Source organism: Peromyscus maniculatus, chromosome 8 (assembly GCF_049852395.1).
Source record: "Peromyscus maniculatus bairdii isolate BWxNUB_F1_BW_parent chromosome 8, HU_Pman_BW_mat_3.1, whole genome shotgun sequence".
NCBI lineage: Eukaryota > Metazoa > Chordata > Mammalia > Rodentia > Cricetidae > Peromyscus > Peromyscus maniculatus.
Genome location: NC_134859.1, coordinates 12,853,652 through 12,871,615, shown reverse-complemented (window position 1 = coordinate 12,871,615; position 17,964 = coordinate 12,853,652). Strand labels below are relative to the sequence as shown.

Here is a 17,964-nt window from a genome sequence, read left to right as displayed (position 1 = left end):
ACAATGTCCACATAGAGGGGATTTCTATCCACAATCAACTCACTCCCATTTTGTGGGAAGATGATTGAGAAGCATCTTCTAGGAAAATATAACCGAAGGCAAGGTTTGTTTCCTCTGAGTTGGTCCCGAAACTGGTTTCACTACTCACTTTCTGTGCTCTTCTGTTTGTGTAACCTCTACTACTTCTTTTCTCACTTCTTCCCTCTAAATAATAATCTTGTATTACTTAGGTTTTTATTTCTCAGACATGATCTCATTCTGTAGCCAATAGTGACCTGGAAGCCACTGTGTTATCCAGGCTGACCATGAACTCATGATCTATTTGCTTCACCCCACCCCCCACCCCCAGTGCTAGAGGCACAACTGGCTAAAATCTTCTCACTTTAAATTTTTTTCTCTTTTTAAAATAAATTTTAAATTTATGTATTTTATGTATAGGATGTTTTCATCTGCACGTACATCTGCACACCAGAGGGCACTAGATCCCATGGGACTACAGTTAGAGATGGTTGTGAGTCACGGTATGGGTGCTGGGAATTGATGGAGATGATGTTACCCACAGTATGGGTGCTGGGAATTTATAGAGTTGATGTGACCCACAGTGTGGGTGCTGGGAATTGATAGAGATGATGAGGCTGTCTATGGGATGGGAGACAGTGGGTCAATGGCTGACAGGTGGATGCTTTATTCAGCTTTATACTCACTGAAAACCCCAGGAAACAAGGAGCTTCTGACACTGGCTAGGGTACCCATTTAGTTTCTGCTTGTGGATGAAATTCCACCTTCCTTAGTTTGTACTTCAACAGCAAACTTGTATAGAAGCTGGTTGGCATAGAATGTCCACACTTTGGTCATGTTTTCGTTCTTTATACTTGAGTCTTGTTTTCAGATGAATTTAACACTGTAGAAGTTAGGCATGATGGCACATTCTTAAAACCCCAATGGTAAATGTGCTGTTGGTTCATTTACTGAATGTCTCCTCTAAGTAAATGGCCCTGAGCAAAAAGTCTAAACTATTTTTTTTAGACAAAGTCTTAATATAGAACCCCTGGCTGGCCTGGCACATGTTCTGTAGACTAGACTGGCCTTGTGCTTCTGACAAATTTTACTGCTTCTGTCTCGCAAATGCCGGGATTGGAGGCATGGACTACTATACTCTGCTTCAACGTCTAAACTCCTTGTGTGTCCTACTTTTAAATTCTCCTAGCAGTTTTTAATTTAAAGTCAGTTTATACAATGCCTACACTGCCATAGTTAAACCAAGTACCACTCCGTTTTATTCTTGCCTTCTAGCTCTGTCCCTCTCCATCAGCCCCAGCAGCTGTCTCTCCCCAGTTCACACGACCTGTCATCCTAACCCGCTGAGTTTCAGCAACAGCCTCCCGACTGTGCCTGAGACACTTAGCCAGGCTCTAACACTCTTTTGCTTTTTCTAGGAATATATGTGTATGATGGGACTAGAGAGCTGGCTGCACTGGGTTGCTTGGTTCATTACATTCTTCATTTCTGTCTTAATTGTCGTTTCTGTTATGACCATTCTCTTTTGTGCAAAGGTATGCTTTGTTCTTTAGAATATAGTGAGCTATGAACGGGTAGTAAAGAATCTGGTATGATATGGGTGGTACAGTTATTGATGACCATTTGGGAAAAATCTGATGGATATTCAGTGGTATTTGCTGAAATTCTGGGGAAGTAAACATTCTTCCTCCTCTTCTCCGCCCCCCCCTTTTTCTCTTTCTTTTTGAGGCAGAGGCTCATTATGGAGCTCTGGCTGGCCTAGAATTCACTGTATAGACCAGTCTGATCTGGTTTAATTTGTGTTAATCCTCAACCTTATCCCTAAAGTGCTAGGATTTCAGTCTTGTGCTATCATACCTAATCTAGTATTTAGAAACCTGATCACAAAATACATTTTTACAAACTTTAAAAGACAGGGCTGGAGAGGTGGCTCAGTGGTTAAGAGCACTGGCTGCTCTTCCAGAGGACCCAAGTTCAATTCCCAGCACCCACATGGTGGCTCACAACTGTCTGTAATTCCAGGTCCAGGGGACCAAACACCCATGGTAAAACACCAATGCACATAAAGTAAAAATAAATTAATTAAAAAGAAAAAAAATAAATTTCATACTGCACAATAGTTGAAAATAGTTACTATAAAACATTATTTTACTTCCATGTTATCATGTTTTTCTTTTATGCTGCCAATGGGGTTTGATATTAACTTTGGTCTGCTTGCATTTAATAACTCACTACTTGGATATATAAAAACTTACCTTTTAAGTTGTTAGTATTGTGTCAGTGTGGTAAAAGGAAGAAAGAAAACCCAGGCTAAATAGGAAAATAGTTCAAGCAAAAGAAATAACCAGAAAGCATTAAAACAGAAGGCACAAGATAACAAAAGAAATACCAAATGTACGTCAGACTGATAATGTGACAAATGAACTGAACTTGTGCAGGGGGTGTAGCTCATTGACAGAACACATGCCATGTATTTAAGGCCCTTAATTCAATACCCAAGATAACCGCCCCCCCAAAAAAGAAAAAAAATGTCCACATTAGGTAAAAAATTGAATGCAAACTTATTTTTCCCCTGAAAAATACTCATAGCATAACTTATAAATGATAACAGATGGCAGATCAGATGTCTACCTTAAAAAAATATATGTATAATTCTAAATTAAAAAATATTTTCTATAGTGTTTTATGGGTACTTCATACTTTGTTCACATCTGTGGTTGTTTTATAGGTAGACAGTGTGGCTGTGTTCACCAACAGTAATCCTAGCTTGATATTTATTTTTCTAATGTGTTTTGCCACTGCCACAATTTTCTTTGCATTCATGATGAGCACGTTTTTTCAAAGAGGTGAGTACTGCTGTTATTTTCTGTTGGGGGATGTTAATGACTTTTCCTTCTAAGAGCATTGTCATTCCCATTACTTAGAGAATTTAGTATATTCCTCCACAGCTAAGTTTCCAGTCTTATGGTTATTTCAGTAGTGGGAAAGTTCTACTCCCTATTAAAGGCTTGTTGAAACACATCAAATATACATTCTTTGCTATATTTAAGTCCTTAAAACAGTGTCAAAGTGAGGTAGATAATAAGTCTCAGTTTATTTATTTTTATTTATGTTTCTCACTGTGTGTATGCAATGTGTGTGCTGGTGCTCTGGAGGCCAGAAGAGACCCTTGGATTCCCTGAAGCTGAAGTTACAGGCAGTTGTGAGCCACCTGACGTGGGTGCTGGGAACCAAACTCAGGTCCTCCAGAAGAGCAGCATCCACTCCTAACTCCTGGGCCATCTCTTCAGCCCCAACAAGTCTCAGTTTAGAAGAAAATAGAAGGGTAAGACATTTCAGGCAGAAAGTCCTCCAGATCATGATTGTGAAGTTGGGACCCAATAGTAAAGTGGTTTCTAAGATACCACAAAGGACTTCCTGTGAATTTGGTCCTGTTGGAAGTCTTAGATCTAAAACTATTTACACATGAATTGATGAATCATAGAGAATAGAAATGATAGGAGGTACAGTCAAATCAGAGCACAGGAGCATTGAAGTGTGAGTTACCCTATAAAAGTAAAAACAGTTAGAGAAAATGAGCTCAGCAGTTGTCCCCCGAAAAGACAGTGTTTACAAGAACCAGGAAAGAGAGATGTGTTATTACTATTTGTGAATGTTTTATATCAAATGGCATGCTCTAATTTGTGGTTCCTAGAAAAATACTGACCCTGCCAAGATGGAGAAGGATTCAAACTTTGAATTCTACCTCTCCTCCATAGCTTTTGCCTCTGCCTCCCAAGTGCTGGAGTTAAAGGCATGCACCACCACACCCAGCTACTTGAATTTTTTTTAAAGTGCTGTAAATGTTTTCATCCTTCACTAGTAAGAATGCAAATACAAAAACAGATTGCTTCCTTTCTGAAATGCTGAAACAATCACAGAGACGCTTTCCTTCATGGCAGAGAAACAAGGTTTGTATCATAGCAACTTGCATGTTACTGATGAAACACTTCATCTTTTCCCCTCTGAATCTGCAGCGCATGTAGGAACTGTGATAGGTGGAATCGTCTTCTTCTTCACATACCTTCCCTACATATACATCACTTTCAGTTATCACCAGAGGACCTATGTCCAAAAGATAGCCTCTTGCCTCTTCTCAAATGTTGCCATGGCAATAGGAGTCCGATTCATCTCTCTGTTTGAAGCAGAAGGTAAGATTTATCTTTCTCAGACTCTTATTTAGGCTGCCTACATGCTCTGAGCTGGGCGTGGCTGTCCTCCATTCCCAAATCTACATTACTGACATTAGTGTTCTGAGCATCACATTATGATAGGCACTTTGTGGGATGCTAAAGAGATATATAATGTGCTTCACAAATCCTACAGCATAAGCCACCGGGTGGTGGTGTCACATGTCTTTAATCCCAACACGTGGGGGTTTGAGGCCAGCCTGTCCCGTGACTTCCAGGATAGTCCTGCCTTAAAAACAAAAACAAAAACAAACAAACAAAAAACCATACAGCACAGCCATGGATATGCGAAGGGAAACTAGAGCATAGTAAAGAAAGGACACTGAAGACAAACATGCATGCCTGTAGTCCCAGCTACTTGGAAGGTTGAGGCAGGAAGATTACTGGAGCCCAGGAGTTCCATCCAGGCTAACTTGGGCAGCAGAGTAACTTTGCTTGAAAAAAAAAAGATTAGTAATTATATACTTATATAATTCTATTGATATGAAGTATAAAATTTTATGATTAGAAGCTCAGAAAATCCTGAACATCACTAATAATGTAGTAGTTTTCACATACTTTAGTCTCATTGCTTTTGGTGTCCCCTCTTTTGCAAGTTTTTCTGGGGGATTGTAGTAATCAGCCTTATCTATTTATAAAGAAATACTTGAAATAATTAACTTGTAAAGAGAAAGACTTATTTTGATTTACAAATCTGTAGAGTCAAAGATTAGGCGGCCTCCCTCTGTTGGACCTCTAGGTGTCCAGCCCTTCATGAGAGATGTACACAGCAAAGCAACCTACCAGGGAATGAACAAGGAAACAAAGGAATCCAAGTCTCACATTCTCTTAGAATAATCCCTCAATACTCCCGCCTGCTTAGCCCCACCTCCTGCGATGCCACACCTCCTGAAGCTTCTACCATGCCCAGTAGCATCACCCTGGTGACCAAACCTTTTAACATAGTCTGTTGGTCAACTTTCCATCACTGTAGCAGATACCTGAGATGATCAGCACTGAAAGATCCCAGCCTTAATTTGCTTTAAAAGTTTTTAAGGTTTCAGCCTGTGGTTTTTAGTCCACTGGGGAAAAAAAATAACAAAATATCGACAGTGAAGTTAAGATAAGACTGGCCCTGGTTTAGCTGGCTTTAGGGAACTTAATCCTCATGCTGAATGACCTTGCCCAGCCTTGATGCAAGGGGAGGAGCTCAGTCCTGCCTCAACTTGATGTGCCATGCTGTGTTCAAGCCCATGGGAGGGCTGTCCCTTCTGAATGGAGACAGAAGGGGAGGGAAGTTAAATGGAAAAGTGTGTGTGTGGGAGTCCAGGAATAGAGGAGGGAGGGGAAACTGTGGTCCATATGTAAAATAAATGAAAAAATTGTTATTTAAATAAAATAATATGTATATATATAAAGATACATGAGAAAAAGGAAAAGACATGCTAGAATAAGAGAAGACATGTATGATACATTTAGCTAGCAAGTGGCTTATGTTTAGAATGTTTAGAGAACTCATTCACGTCATTAAAAATTTGCTCTTGTAGTTTAAAATAATGAAGCAAAACCACTTGTCACTTTATGGGGAAAGGGATATTCAGAAGGCTAATAAACATATAGGTGCTAGGAATCAAACCTGGGTCCTCTGGAAAAGCAACCAGTGCTCTTAACTGCTGAGCCATCTCTTCAGCCCCATTGCATTTCTTTTTAAAAGATACTAATAAATCAAAAGTGGAAATAAAATGGAGCCATAAAAGGGCTGTGAGATGGCTTAGTGGTTGAAGCTGCTTCCCTTCCAGCCTGCTGACCAGAGTCTCATTTTCAGAACCTACATGGTAGAAGAAGGAGAGAGCTGACCTCCTCTCCTTTGTCTTCTGACCTCCACACATGTACCATGGTACACATGCACACATGCACACACACACACCACATATATACAAATGAATAAATGGATGAAAAACAGAAATCAAAAAATTCTCCATTAACTGGGCATGGTGACAGTGATTCCAGCTACTAGAGAGGCTGAGGCAGGAGGAATGAGAGCTCATGGTCAACCTGGGAAACTTAGAGACCTTGTCTATTAAACAAAAAAAGTAAAGGACTGGGAATACAGTTCAGGGGTCCTATGCAAGATCGGAGGTCCAGTCCCTAGTACTATCACAATAGATATCTGAAAAATACAGATATCTGAAAGACATTCGAGGGAAAATCAATGCCTTCCCACCCTGTTGGAAAGTGAATTGTTGCTGCTGCCATCCTTTGCTAACCTCAGAACCCAACTTCATTGCTTTTCCGATGTGGAATGGAGACCAGCACTCCAGAATCCCCCAGGTACTTATCTCTAGATTAGGACAGCGGAGTCTTGTGGACTGAGCAGACTTTCCAACATGCAGACAGCCACCGTCCTCCTTCCTTGCAACAGGAACAGGCATCCAATGGAGGAACATAGGCAGTATCCAAGGAGACTTTAGCTTCATTCAGGTGGTGCTGATGCTCCTGCTGGACTCACTCTTGTACTGTCTGATAGGCTTTTTGGCAGAGTCTCTCTTCTCAGGAAAGTTTGGAATACCTACGTCTTGGTACTTCTTTGCCAAGGTAAGTTCTGATTCTATTTTAGAGATAAATGTTAAGGTTTTGTTTGTTTGTTTGTTTTGTGGTTTTTGTTTTTTTTCCCCCAAGACAGAGTTTCTCTGTATAACAGTCTTGGCTGTCCTGGAATTTGACTTGTAGACCAGCCTGGCCTCGAACTCACTGAGATCTGCCTGCCTCTGCCTACCAAGTGCTGGGATTAAAGGCGTGCGCCACCACCACCTGGCCAGATGTTAAGATTTTTATATTTGTCATCTGTGTTCCTCCATCTCCCAATAATGTACTAACGTCCATGGAAGGCCTTACCTTTTCTGAGGAGTGGATGGGGGGTTAGGTAGAAAGCAGGTGGGGAGAGGGAACAGGAGGAGAGGAGGGGAAACTGGTTGGTATATAAAATAAATTAAAAAATTAAAAAAAAGAAGTCAGGCACTGCTCATAGGCCCCCACTACAGCAAGGATTTGGTTATTAATGGAAACTCTCATTTCACATGGTTCTTCTTTCTATTAAAATTGAGTATTTAAATACACTGTAAATATTATACTGGGGAAAAAAAGATCCCAAACCGCAGTAAGTCTTTACCCTGGATAAACCTCCTAACTATCAGCCTGTGGTTGGCATTGGAGCATAATTAACAGAGAATCTCAGTGTCTCTGAACTTGCCCCACAGCTGATGCAATGGACTTGAGGATGAGACAGGGGGATAACTTCATACAGTGTACCTGGCAGTGCCTTCAGATTCTGTTATGCCTGTGTCATGACCCCCCCCCCCCAGAGATCACCAGGAGTCTTGAGTTCATATGCAAAAGCAAAGAGCCTTTATTGCAAGCTTGAGCTTGGGCTTCCCATCCATTCCCACACAGCGGTTAGATCAGGGAAGCATTGAGCTCAGTTATGGCAGGGATTTTAAGGCGTAGAGGAAGGAGGGTAGGGAAATTCCGGATTCAGATGGGTGTTAAACTCCTGATTGGGCAGGAGTGAAGTAACAGAAGTTTTGTCAAACAGGGATTGGTACTGGTGTTGCTGCAAGGAAATCGGCAACCTATATACAAGTGATGTAAGCTATCCTTTATGCCTTGGAGCATCTAGTACTTACTTGTCTCAATTCTGATTGGTCTCCCGAAAGGTACAGTTTGTAACTTTTCCTGGTTATTGTAATGGTGAGGCCTGGTCCTGGTATTGTTAGTCTGCAGCCTGTCATGGCTAGGCCTCTTCATTCCTGTATATGCCTGTTTATACCAGGTCCTTCATTTTCCCACAGAACTCACTCCCCACATGCTCGAGTTCTCACACACCCTTTCTCCATTGAGCTGCATTTGTAGAGGGCCCTTTGAAACCCTTTGATCACCACAGTGTGCCAATAATAGTATCACAATCCTAGAAATTCACAGACTACATTTTTTGTTACAAATGAGCCTTTTTGTGCTTAACTCAGCCTCTCACAGTAACCTGTGGTGGCCTGCCCAGTGGCCAGGACCTCTGCAGCATGTACTCTGCCTTCCTTCTGGGGATGTGGAGAAACAGGTACGCTGTAACACCAGCAACCTCATCCAGGTCTCACCCCTCCTTCTCCCATCCCGAGAACATGGTAAAGCGGCTTTGCTAGGACAGTCAGAGGCTGGAAACAAGGCCACTTCCTTAGAGCTTCTCTTAGTGCTGGAGATTATAGGCTGAAATGTAGTTGAATTGTGAGGAAGCCATCAGTGAGCTGATTAACTTCTTCAGATGCCATGAAATATTTGATTCAACAAGTAACTGCCTGTGGGGCAGGCATCCAGTTTGCCAAAATTTATCTTCCATAAGAGAAGTACACACAAACGGTTAGTGTGTAAAGTTGACTTCTCATGCAGTGCCTGTTCTGTGTCAAGAAGCCTGTTCCAGTAATACTGCCACTTCTGGACATCGGGGATCCTGAGAAACCTGCAAGGAGAGACTTCATGCAGGAGGAGCTAGCTGATCAAATGAAAGCAATTGAAATCCAGCATCTATATAAGGTATTGGCTTTCAGACTTCCTTAGAGGGGCTTGAGAAACAACCCTTTTAAGACTGTTTTATTCTAACAGTGCTTACAGGCTACTCTTTGGAATTAAGAGTTGTAATTTCCTATGTGATCCTACTCTCAAAAATTGGAAACACAGCTTGAAATACCCTGTTTCCCATTATGAAGTTAAATGGAAGGCCTATTGATCTGGGTTTTTTTGTTTTGTTTTGTTTTGTTTTGTTTCTTTTTGAAACAGTGTTCTCTCAATCTCCAGGCCAAGCATCTCCATTGGAAATAGGCCAGAATTCAGTCATTTGGTGGATGACATATCCACCAAATCAAAATGTAAACCAGATCTCACTGTTAGTTTCTAAATATAGGAACAGGCAGTTGTTCTTCCATAGGTGCTTGATTTCTGTAACACGGTATAATCTCAGTGCTTACAGTGTCTGCAGAGTGTGGTTGTCTGAAATCTCTGGTCTTCGAATCTAATAGAAAGCCGTGGGACCTTCTCTACTTATTTGGCATTGTCACCTTAAAACTCTAACTCAGCTGGGTGTGGTGGACAAGCCTTTAATCCCAGTGCTTAGTAGGCAGAGGCACATGGGTCTCTATAGGTCTGGGGTCTGCCTGGTCTGCAGAGGGGGTTGTAGGTCAGTCAGGGATGTGTGGTTAAAACTGTCAAAACAAACACAAACTACTCAGCCTTGTGTTACCTTCTGCCCGGGGATCAAGTGGCTCATATCCCAGCCCAGGACACTTGTGACATGTGTCCAGCTCTCTGTAATAGTAATTAGGAGTCTCCCTAACTTTCTGTGGGGATTCTCTCATTTTCCCTCACTCTCCCCTTCTAGCTCTAGCTCTGTTCTTGATAAACAGTCTTGGGGCAGATGGTTCTGTGTGATTTCAGCTGATCCACAGAGCCAGCTCACAGCTCCTTCTGGCTGAGTGACATAGAATAGTTGCTCCCCCCCCATCCACAACATGAGCTTTCATGATTGCAAGATGGCTGGAGTAAGTAGCTCGTTTGTGGTGAAGACCAGGTCAGAGGAAGGTAATCTGGATACGAAGCTTGCCATACTCTTCAGCAATGCCTGTGTGGGTTACCCTGCTAGCCGCACCCTGACTCTCCCACAGGTCTTTTACAGGGGACGGCGTAAATGCATAGCTGTCAAGGATCTGAGTGTGAACCTGTACAAGGGGCAGATCACCGTTCTCCTGGGACACAACGGGGCAGGGAAAACCACCATCTGCTCCATTCTTACAGGTACCTGTGTGGGTCCGCTCTGCAGAGTAGGCCCTTAAATCGCTGCACAGACCTAGATTTGGGACTTCTCCATTAAAATTTGTTGTCATTTTACTGCTAAGCATGGTTTGTTGCTAATTGTGCCATCTTTGCAGGATCTGGTTTGAATATAGTTCAGTAACTGTACCAAGAAAAGGGAATCTGTGCCTCTTCCAGTCAGTCTGCATTCACCATGACAAGACATGAACTTCCTTCTAGATAGAACGTTCTTGTTCACTGTGAGACACTGTTAATCTCTCAACATCTCAAATCTCTCAACAAAAACATCTTTGAATTTTGGTTACCAGAGGTACTTTTAAAATAATACTTGTGAGTTATTCTAAAATACCCATCCAGAATAATTTTTATGCTTAAATAATTATTTTACATCCTGTCAAATAAAATGATATTCTATGAAATTTGAAACCTCACCCAAGAAACATTTATTGGAGGTTTAACATGTATAAAACTCTGGACAAAATCAAAGGGTGCACATCCAGCTTTGAAGGAGCTCCAAAAGACAAGCTGTTCTTACACACAGAATACCACAGGGCTGGGGAGCTGTCGGCACCTCAGTCAGCCAGCTATAAGTCTCTTCACATGTGAGACAAGTGTCTTTTGCCTTCTGTTGAAGACACTTGAAGAACAGCAAGATTTAGTGACATTTGGTGGCAGGTGCTCTTGGCCACACCAAGAGTTGCTATCAGGATTTTGAAAGCCAAGTCTCAACTCACATATATACAGCGGTTGTGTGTTTTGTGTGTCAGACTGGGCCTGAGCCCCACAATTTCCTATATAGAGCGGGTAGATCTCTTCAGACACAGGGTGTTCGGAACATGTTAGGCTGAGGAAGCTGTCTGTCCCAGTAGAAGTGTATGAAGTTCTCACTGCTGGAGAAGAAGTTCTCTGTACCCCTAGGCTAAGTGTCCAGGAAGGCCATGAGTCTTCTTTTTTACCTCGCACAGTCTTGCCTATTACAACCCCTTCTGTTTGTGGTCAGGATTCCTCAAAGTCCATATTTCGTTTGCCTGTGTGTTTATGTGTATGCGATTTCTCTGTCTCATTCCGTAACAAACTGCTCTGTTTACTTCTGGACCCACAATGCCAGAACAATGTGTTTACACAGAATACACACTCAATTTCATTGACTAAAAGGCTGAATTGCAAATACTGTCAAAGTGCCAGCTATGAATGCAGTATTATAGAAGCTCTATCACAGATTTCTAATAAAATGATACAGCTCAATAAAATTAACTCTGGCCTGGTGCAAGTGATGCCACTAGGGGACATACAATAGTATTCATGAGCTCTGGAGATACTCAATGGAGAAGCGAAGTCTGGCTGCTTCCCCAGGACATTGGCTGGCAAAGAGCTTCCACCATAATTTTTTTCAGATAAGATCTATTGTGTAGCCCAGGCTGGCCTCAAGTGCCAAGTGTTAGGATTATAGGTATATGCCAACTCCATACTGTATTTTTTTTTTTTTTTGGCCAGGAAAAACCCAAACTTCATGTATTATAGACTTTGTTTCTCTACTTAGTGAAGTTTTGGTTTTTCTCTGAAGTTATTTAGTTCTTCTGTTATTACAAATTTACATAAAGACTTTCTTCCCCTTTTTTGCCCCCCTGGGGGGGAGGGGAGATTTTGGAGACAGAGTTTCTCTTGCCTCTCATATGCCCTACCAAATCTAGCTATATTGTCTTAGAATAAAAAAATATGGCATACATTTAAAATTTTCCTAAGTTTTATGTTTATATTTATAGGAAATCACACACTACCTAGATATCCACCACTTAGGGTCGAATAACTCAATAGGGCATGCTTCATGACAATGAAATATTTTTAGCAAAATGCTACAGATCTGGACTGGTAAAAGCACTGGCCATCAAGACTGAAGAACTCCAGAACCTATGTGGTAGAGGGAGAGAACAGACCCAAGTCTTTCTCTAGCCTCCACATGTAGTATGCACCCCTACAACAGAGATATGTACATAAATGAAAGTGTCTTTACGAACAGTGCATTTCTAGCCATGCACGGTGACACATCCCCATAAAGCTGGCAGTTTGGCCTACACTATCGAACTTCATCTCAAAAAAAAAAAAAAAAAAGATACAGTTTTTATGTAGACAAATAGCCTGAATACATTGTTATACTAAAAACAGACAACAACTGCAAACAAATGCAAAACAGTTAAATGGAGCTTCTTAATGCATGCCCAGAGGGCCAGCCTGGTCTGTAAGAGACAGTTTAGGCCAGTTTGTGTTGTACAGAAAAACAAGGGGCAGCCTGGCATGCACAGAGACTTTGTCTCAAACAACTAGAAACCCACAAAACAAAAAAGAAAAAGTTATTTAAAAGCAAAAACAGGCCGGGCGTTGGTGGCGCACGCCTTTAATCCCAGCACTCGGGAGGCAGAGCCAGGTGGATCTCTGTGAGTTCGAGGCCAGCCTGGGCTACCAAGTGAGCTCCAGGAAAGGTGCAAAGCTACACAGAGAAACCCTGTCTCAAAAAACAAAAAAAAAAACAAAAAACAAAAAAAAAAATAAAAACAAAAACAGAATAGGCCAGTCAGTGGTGGCACACATGCCTTTAATCTCACCACTGGGGAAGCAGAAGGCAGGCAGATCTCTGTGAGTATGAGGCCAGCTTGGTCTACAGAATGAGTTCCAGGACACCCAGAGCTACACAGAGAAACCCTCTCTTGAAAGACCAAATAAAAACAAAATACTCCCATAATTTGTATTTTCTTATTTTAGTATAAAAACAATGCATGGGGTTAGGAGTCTAGCTCACTGGTAAAACTCTTGCCTAGCCTGTGTGAGACCCTTAGATTCAATCTATCGTTACCACAACAAATCTAAATAAACAAAATGTATATAAAATTATGTAAGGCAATATATCAAAATGGTAACTGTAACTATCTTTTCATGGTGGAACTTATTAAACAACATTTGTTTCTTTTTTTAAAGTAAATTTTGTTGTTGATTGCTTGTTTGTTAAGACAGGGTTTTTCTGTGTAGCCTTGGCTGCCCTGTAACTCGCTCTGTAGACCAGCCTGGCCTAGAGCTCACAGAGATCTGCCTGCTCTTTGCTTCCCGAGTGCTGAGATTAAAGGAACGTGCCTCCACTGCCGCTGCCACCGCCACCTAGTTTAAGATTGTTTTTCTATGTATGTGAGTGTTTTGCCTTCATGCCTGTATGTATGTGCCTGGTGCCTGCGGAGGCCAGAAGAGAGTGCTAGATCTCCTGCAACTGGAGTTACCAACACTGTAAACCACCATGTGAGTTCTGGGGACTGAACCCCAGTCCTTCAGTAACAAGTGATCTTAACCACTAGACCATCATCTCTCCAGCCTCTGTTTCTTTGGTTATACATTTTCCTCCTTTTTGTGAAACTTTAGTGATAAGAATGTATCGTTCTTGTCATTCTAACAAGAATGAAGATAAAGATAATATGCAGGTAGTCCGGTTGCCATGTTGCATACTGGCATGCATTTGTCAGTAACTTCACTCATTCATGGAACAGATATTTATGGCAATAAGAATAAAGTCAGACCTTGCCTTTGAGGATCACATTTCAAAACTATTAGATTCCCAAAGTGCTTTTTTCTTTAACATATTTACTAAGCATACAAATTTACGATCATCCCTGTAGTCATGTGATTTACTTTACAAATGCCCATATTATTAAATTCATTTAACCAGATTGGAATTGCTCAAAAGCAGGAGAGTTTTCCTGTTTCTGATCTTTCCTGCATGTCCTCAAGCACTGTCACACATAGAACATACGTTCCTGGGCTGCCACTGACCGATGGCGGCAAAGGAGAGTAAGACCGTCTATGGGAGAACAAAGAGATCAAGGGGGATGGTTTGGCCTATACGCTTGCAGCGTCTGCCTGAAAATGACTGTAGGGTGTCTTTTCTGTTTGGTTCTAGGTCTTATTTCCCCTTCAAAGGGACAGGCATATGTCCTTGGGTGTGAAGTTTCAAAAGACTTGGCTCAAGTTAGGAAGAGCCTGGGCTGGTGCCCACAACATGACATTTTATTTGATAACTTTACAGTAACCGACCATCTTTCTTTCTATGGTCAGGTGAGTTGGTAATAATGGGTCTGTGTCCATTCCTGAAAATGGTAGGATAGACTATAACTCTCTAATTCATTTTGGGGGAGTGCTTTTAAGGAAACGTGCATAAGTTTCTCAATATTCTGACACCAAATGTGGACACAATGAACACTCAGTTGAAGCAAATAGAGCACAGTCTTTGGGAAGGAGAACCTCCCCGCTCCTTAGGAGCACAAACCCTTCCAGCTCTCCAGTGCATTTACCAACCCAGAAACTCCAAGCTTAGCAGCTTAGAGATTTTTATCCAAGATTTATTATGTAGGCATGATGGATTATTATCCAGTGTCGCTGGAGGATGGAGAGTAGAGCATTGGATCATGGCTTGGTCTTTCTGATGACCAGCCCCAACTCGTAAAGCTATCTAGTAGCATGCTGAGAGTCACTTCAGTAGAACAAGAGTTACACCCTTTCATTAAGATAATTCTAGGGAATTAAGGTTCTCTTTGTAGCAAGGAAAATCAAGTATCAAATTAAAAATCAAATATTAGGACAAAAGGACTTCTAGAATCCTTATCAATTTTTTGTATTCAAGTTTTAATTTTTTATTGAGATAAAATGCACATCACATAAATTTTGACATTGTTTGTTTTGAAACAGAGTCTCACTATGTAGAACTTGTCTGGCCTGGAACTTGCTGTGTATACCAGGCTGGACTCAAACTCACAGAGATCCACTTGCCTCCGCCTCCTGAGTGCTAAGATTAATGGTATTTACTGCTATGCCTAGAAATTCCTATTAAGTCTTTGAGATTTTTATACAACGTATTTTGATCATATTCACTAAGCATTCCCTCCTCTCATATCCCCCCTTCCCTCCTAGAGTCCAGCTGGTGCTTCCCTACTACTCTTGTGAGCAGGGTCCGCCCTGGAGCAGGACAGTTGCACATATAAACTCATAGCACTATGTCTAAGACCAATGCCAGCACAGGACGGGGGGCACGAAATCCCACTACTTGGCCTTTCTGACATCCTGACTATGCTGCGTCATGGAGATGTTCTTCTCTGGTTGTGTCTGTTTGAAGTTGTGTGTACCCTTTGTGGTTGGATGTCTACTTTGTTTGGAAAGTTTTCTGCTATAATTTCATTAAATAGTCTGTTTATTACATTTGATTTACCACTGTTCCTTCTTCAATACCATGAATTATTATGGCTGACTTTTTGACCAGATTGCTTGGAAATTTCATTTATGCTCCTTAGTTCCCACCCCCTTATCTGTCTGCTAGTATTTTTGTCTCTACTTGGTACTCCATCACTGAAATTCATCCTTCTGTGTGGTCTTGTATGTTAATGATGGTGTGTGTTGTGACTTTTATTTGATTGACTATCTCCTTCATTTCAGGTATCTCTATTTGGCTTTTCTTTAAGGTTTCAATCTCTTTACTGAGTTTTCCTCCATATTTTGGACTTTTCCTCCAGTTCAATGACTGTATCATTCACTTTGAAGACTGTTTTGTTAAGGTCTTGGATAGATTTTTCTTAGCTCATGCATCTATTTGAATCTTCTGTATGCTCATTAATTATTTTAAAAAGTAAGGCTTTGAATTCTTTCTCATACATTTCAGTTATGCCTATAGTTTGGGGTTCCCTTATAGGGGAGCCGGTTGATTGGGAATGGGTTATGGCTAGTGGTTATATTATAGTCTTTGTTTTGTTTTATATATCTATTGGAGTGGGACTGTCTCTAAGCTTTGTTTTCTTCCTGAGTTTCCCTTTCTTCCAATTTTATCTGGATGTTTTATTTTCTGTGACTCTTCCTAGAGGGATATCCACACGGAACTTGCTGTTGATTGTTGGATGGAGTTGCTGAGGCAATTTCATCTTGGCTGTGTGCCAACAGGACCAAAGGTAGGGCTATACACTAAGCCATAGGACAACCAGATGGAGTCAGAACCTTGGCCAGCCCTTGAGTTCTGTGAACCCACTGGATGCAGGATACCAAACATCAGGCTCACTGGAGCCTAGGTTCTGTTTGGAGGCTGTGGTTAAGCCACAGGCCTGAAGTAACTCTTAGAACCACAGCATTAAAGACTGCCCCAGTCCTGCGATGAGCACTGGGGCCTCAGAAGTCAAAACCACACATCACACTGACCATAGGGACCACTGGAACCAAAGCCCCAGTGTCTCAGGAAACCCTGAGCACCCTGGAGCTGAAGCTCACACCCTGCACAGGCCTCTAAGGTCCCCGTGCTAGAGCTGGGCATTGAGCCTCAAGGTGCTCTCCGGGCCCCTGGAGAAGAAATCCTGTTCCTTTAGTGCCCTTGGGTCCCACTGAAACCAGAGGCCCAGATACAAGTGCTCTCTGGTCCCAAAGAAACCAGACGCCTGATCCTTTAGAGTGGAGAGGCTATTTGTATTCTTTGGAGAAATCTTTCTCCATACCCTTTTTCATTTTTCAGCTGAGTTGTTTATCCTCTAGTAATTTAGTTATGAGACATTTTTATTAGATGCAGGATACTAAACCTCTATCAAATAGATATGGTCTGTAGAAACTTTCTCCAATATTATCAATTGTCTTTATTTCCCATTTATTGATAGTGAATTTTTTGATACACAAAGGTTTTTTTTTTAATTGTTTACTTACTTCTTTAGAGACAGGATCTTACTATATGTAGCCCAGGCTGACTGAAACTTATACTCCTACTGCTTTAGCCTCCTGGGTGCTAGGTTTACAGACGAGAGTCACCATGTTCTGCTAAAGCTTAAAGTCCTGTTTGTCTAATTCTAAAACTGGTTTCCTGGGCATAGGAAAACCATCTAGGCTTTACATCTGTGTTTCTGTCTAACATTTCATGGCTTTAAATTTAGGTGTTAAATTTACCTCTGGCCCAGTAAGACAGCTCAGTGGGAAAGCAAATGCCACCATGCCTGACAGCCTGAGTTCAGTGCCCCAGGCTTCACACGGGAGAGGGGAGAACTACCTCACAAAAGTTGTCCTCTTATTACCACACATGCACCCCTGCACACACACACACACACACACACACACACACACACACACACACACACACACACACACACACTGAAATGACTCTTTAGGAGCTCAAGTGGTGGCTCAATGATTAAGAGCACTTGTTGCCCCTGAGGAGGACCCAAGTTCAGTTCCCAGCACCCCCATAGTGGTTCACAACCATCCATAGCTCCAGCTCTGGAGATCCGACTCCCTCTTCTGACCTCTGTGGTTACCAAATACGCACATGTGTAGCTTTGCGCCTTTCCTGGAACTCACTTGGTAGTCCAGGCTGGCCTCGAACTCACAGAGATCCACCTGCCTCTGCCTCCCGAGTGCTGGGATTAAAGGCATGCGCCACCACCGCCCGGCATAAATCTGACTTTTAAAAGAGAAAGAAAAGACTCTTTTTTAGCTGAGTATGGTGGCACATGCCTGTCATCCCAGCACTGAGGAGACAGAAGGATCACTGCAAGCCTGAGACCAACCTAGTTAGTCTGCATAGATAAGACCAGGCTGCCAAAGCTATACAGAAAGAATTATCCTAAAAAAAAGTCTCAGTCTCCTTTGCCCTTGAATGCACGCCACTGTACTCAGAATCTCAGTTCTATTCCATTTTTCTGTCTGTCTGTCTGTCTGTCTTTATGCAACCACCTTACTGTCGTATCACCGTGGCTTTACAGTGAGTCTTCCAACTTGTCTCTTGTCTTCAAGACTATTTTGATTATTTTTACTTCATTGCATTTACATATGTGTTTATGAACATGAGTTTTATCCATTTCTAAAAAAAAATTAATATGTTAAGGGCTATTAG

The 17,964-nt window shown here is 41.7% G+C and overlaps 1 protein-coding gene across 19 annotated transcripts in view; it reads left to right on the top strand.

Annotated features, from left to right (window-relative positions):
• Positions 1 to 17,964, top strand: part of LOC102906714 (ATP-binding cassette sub-family A member 17-like) — a 75,490-nt gene that overhangs the window by 17,558 nt on the left and 39,968 nt on the right. For 10 of the 19 annotated variants that reach the window (XM_076578000.1, XM_042283686.2, XM_076578005.1 and 7 more), the window contains 8 exons: positions 1,437 to 1,553; positions 2,747 to 2,864; positions 4,035 to 4,208; positions 6,649 to 6,821; positions 8,664 to 8,807; positions 9,932 to 10,061; positions 14,017 to 14,171; positions 15,962 to 16,048. In XM_076578000.1, coding sequence (XP_076434115.1) covers positions 1,437 to 1,553; positions 2,747 to 2,864; positions 4,035 to 4,208; positions 6,649 to 6,821; positions 8,664 to 8,807; positions 9,932 to 10,061; positions 14,017 to 14,171; positions 15,962 to 16,048 — 1,098 coding nt within the window. The remainder of the gene's footprint in view (positions 1 to 1,436; positions 1,554 to 2,746; positions 2,865 to 4,034; positions 4,209 to 6,648; positions 6,822 to 8,663; positions 8,808 to 9,931; positions 10,062 to 14,016; positions 14,172 to 15,961; positions 16,049 to 17,964) is intronic. The other 9 variants (XM_076578002.1, XM_015997666.3, XM_076578006.1 and 6 more) reach the window with 5 other exon arrangements.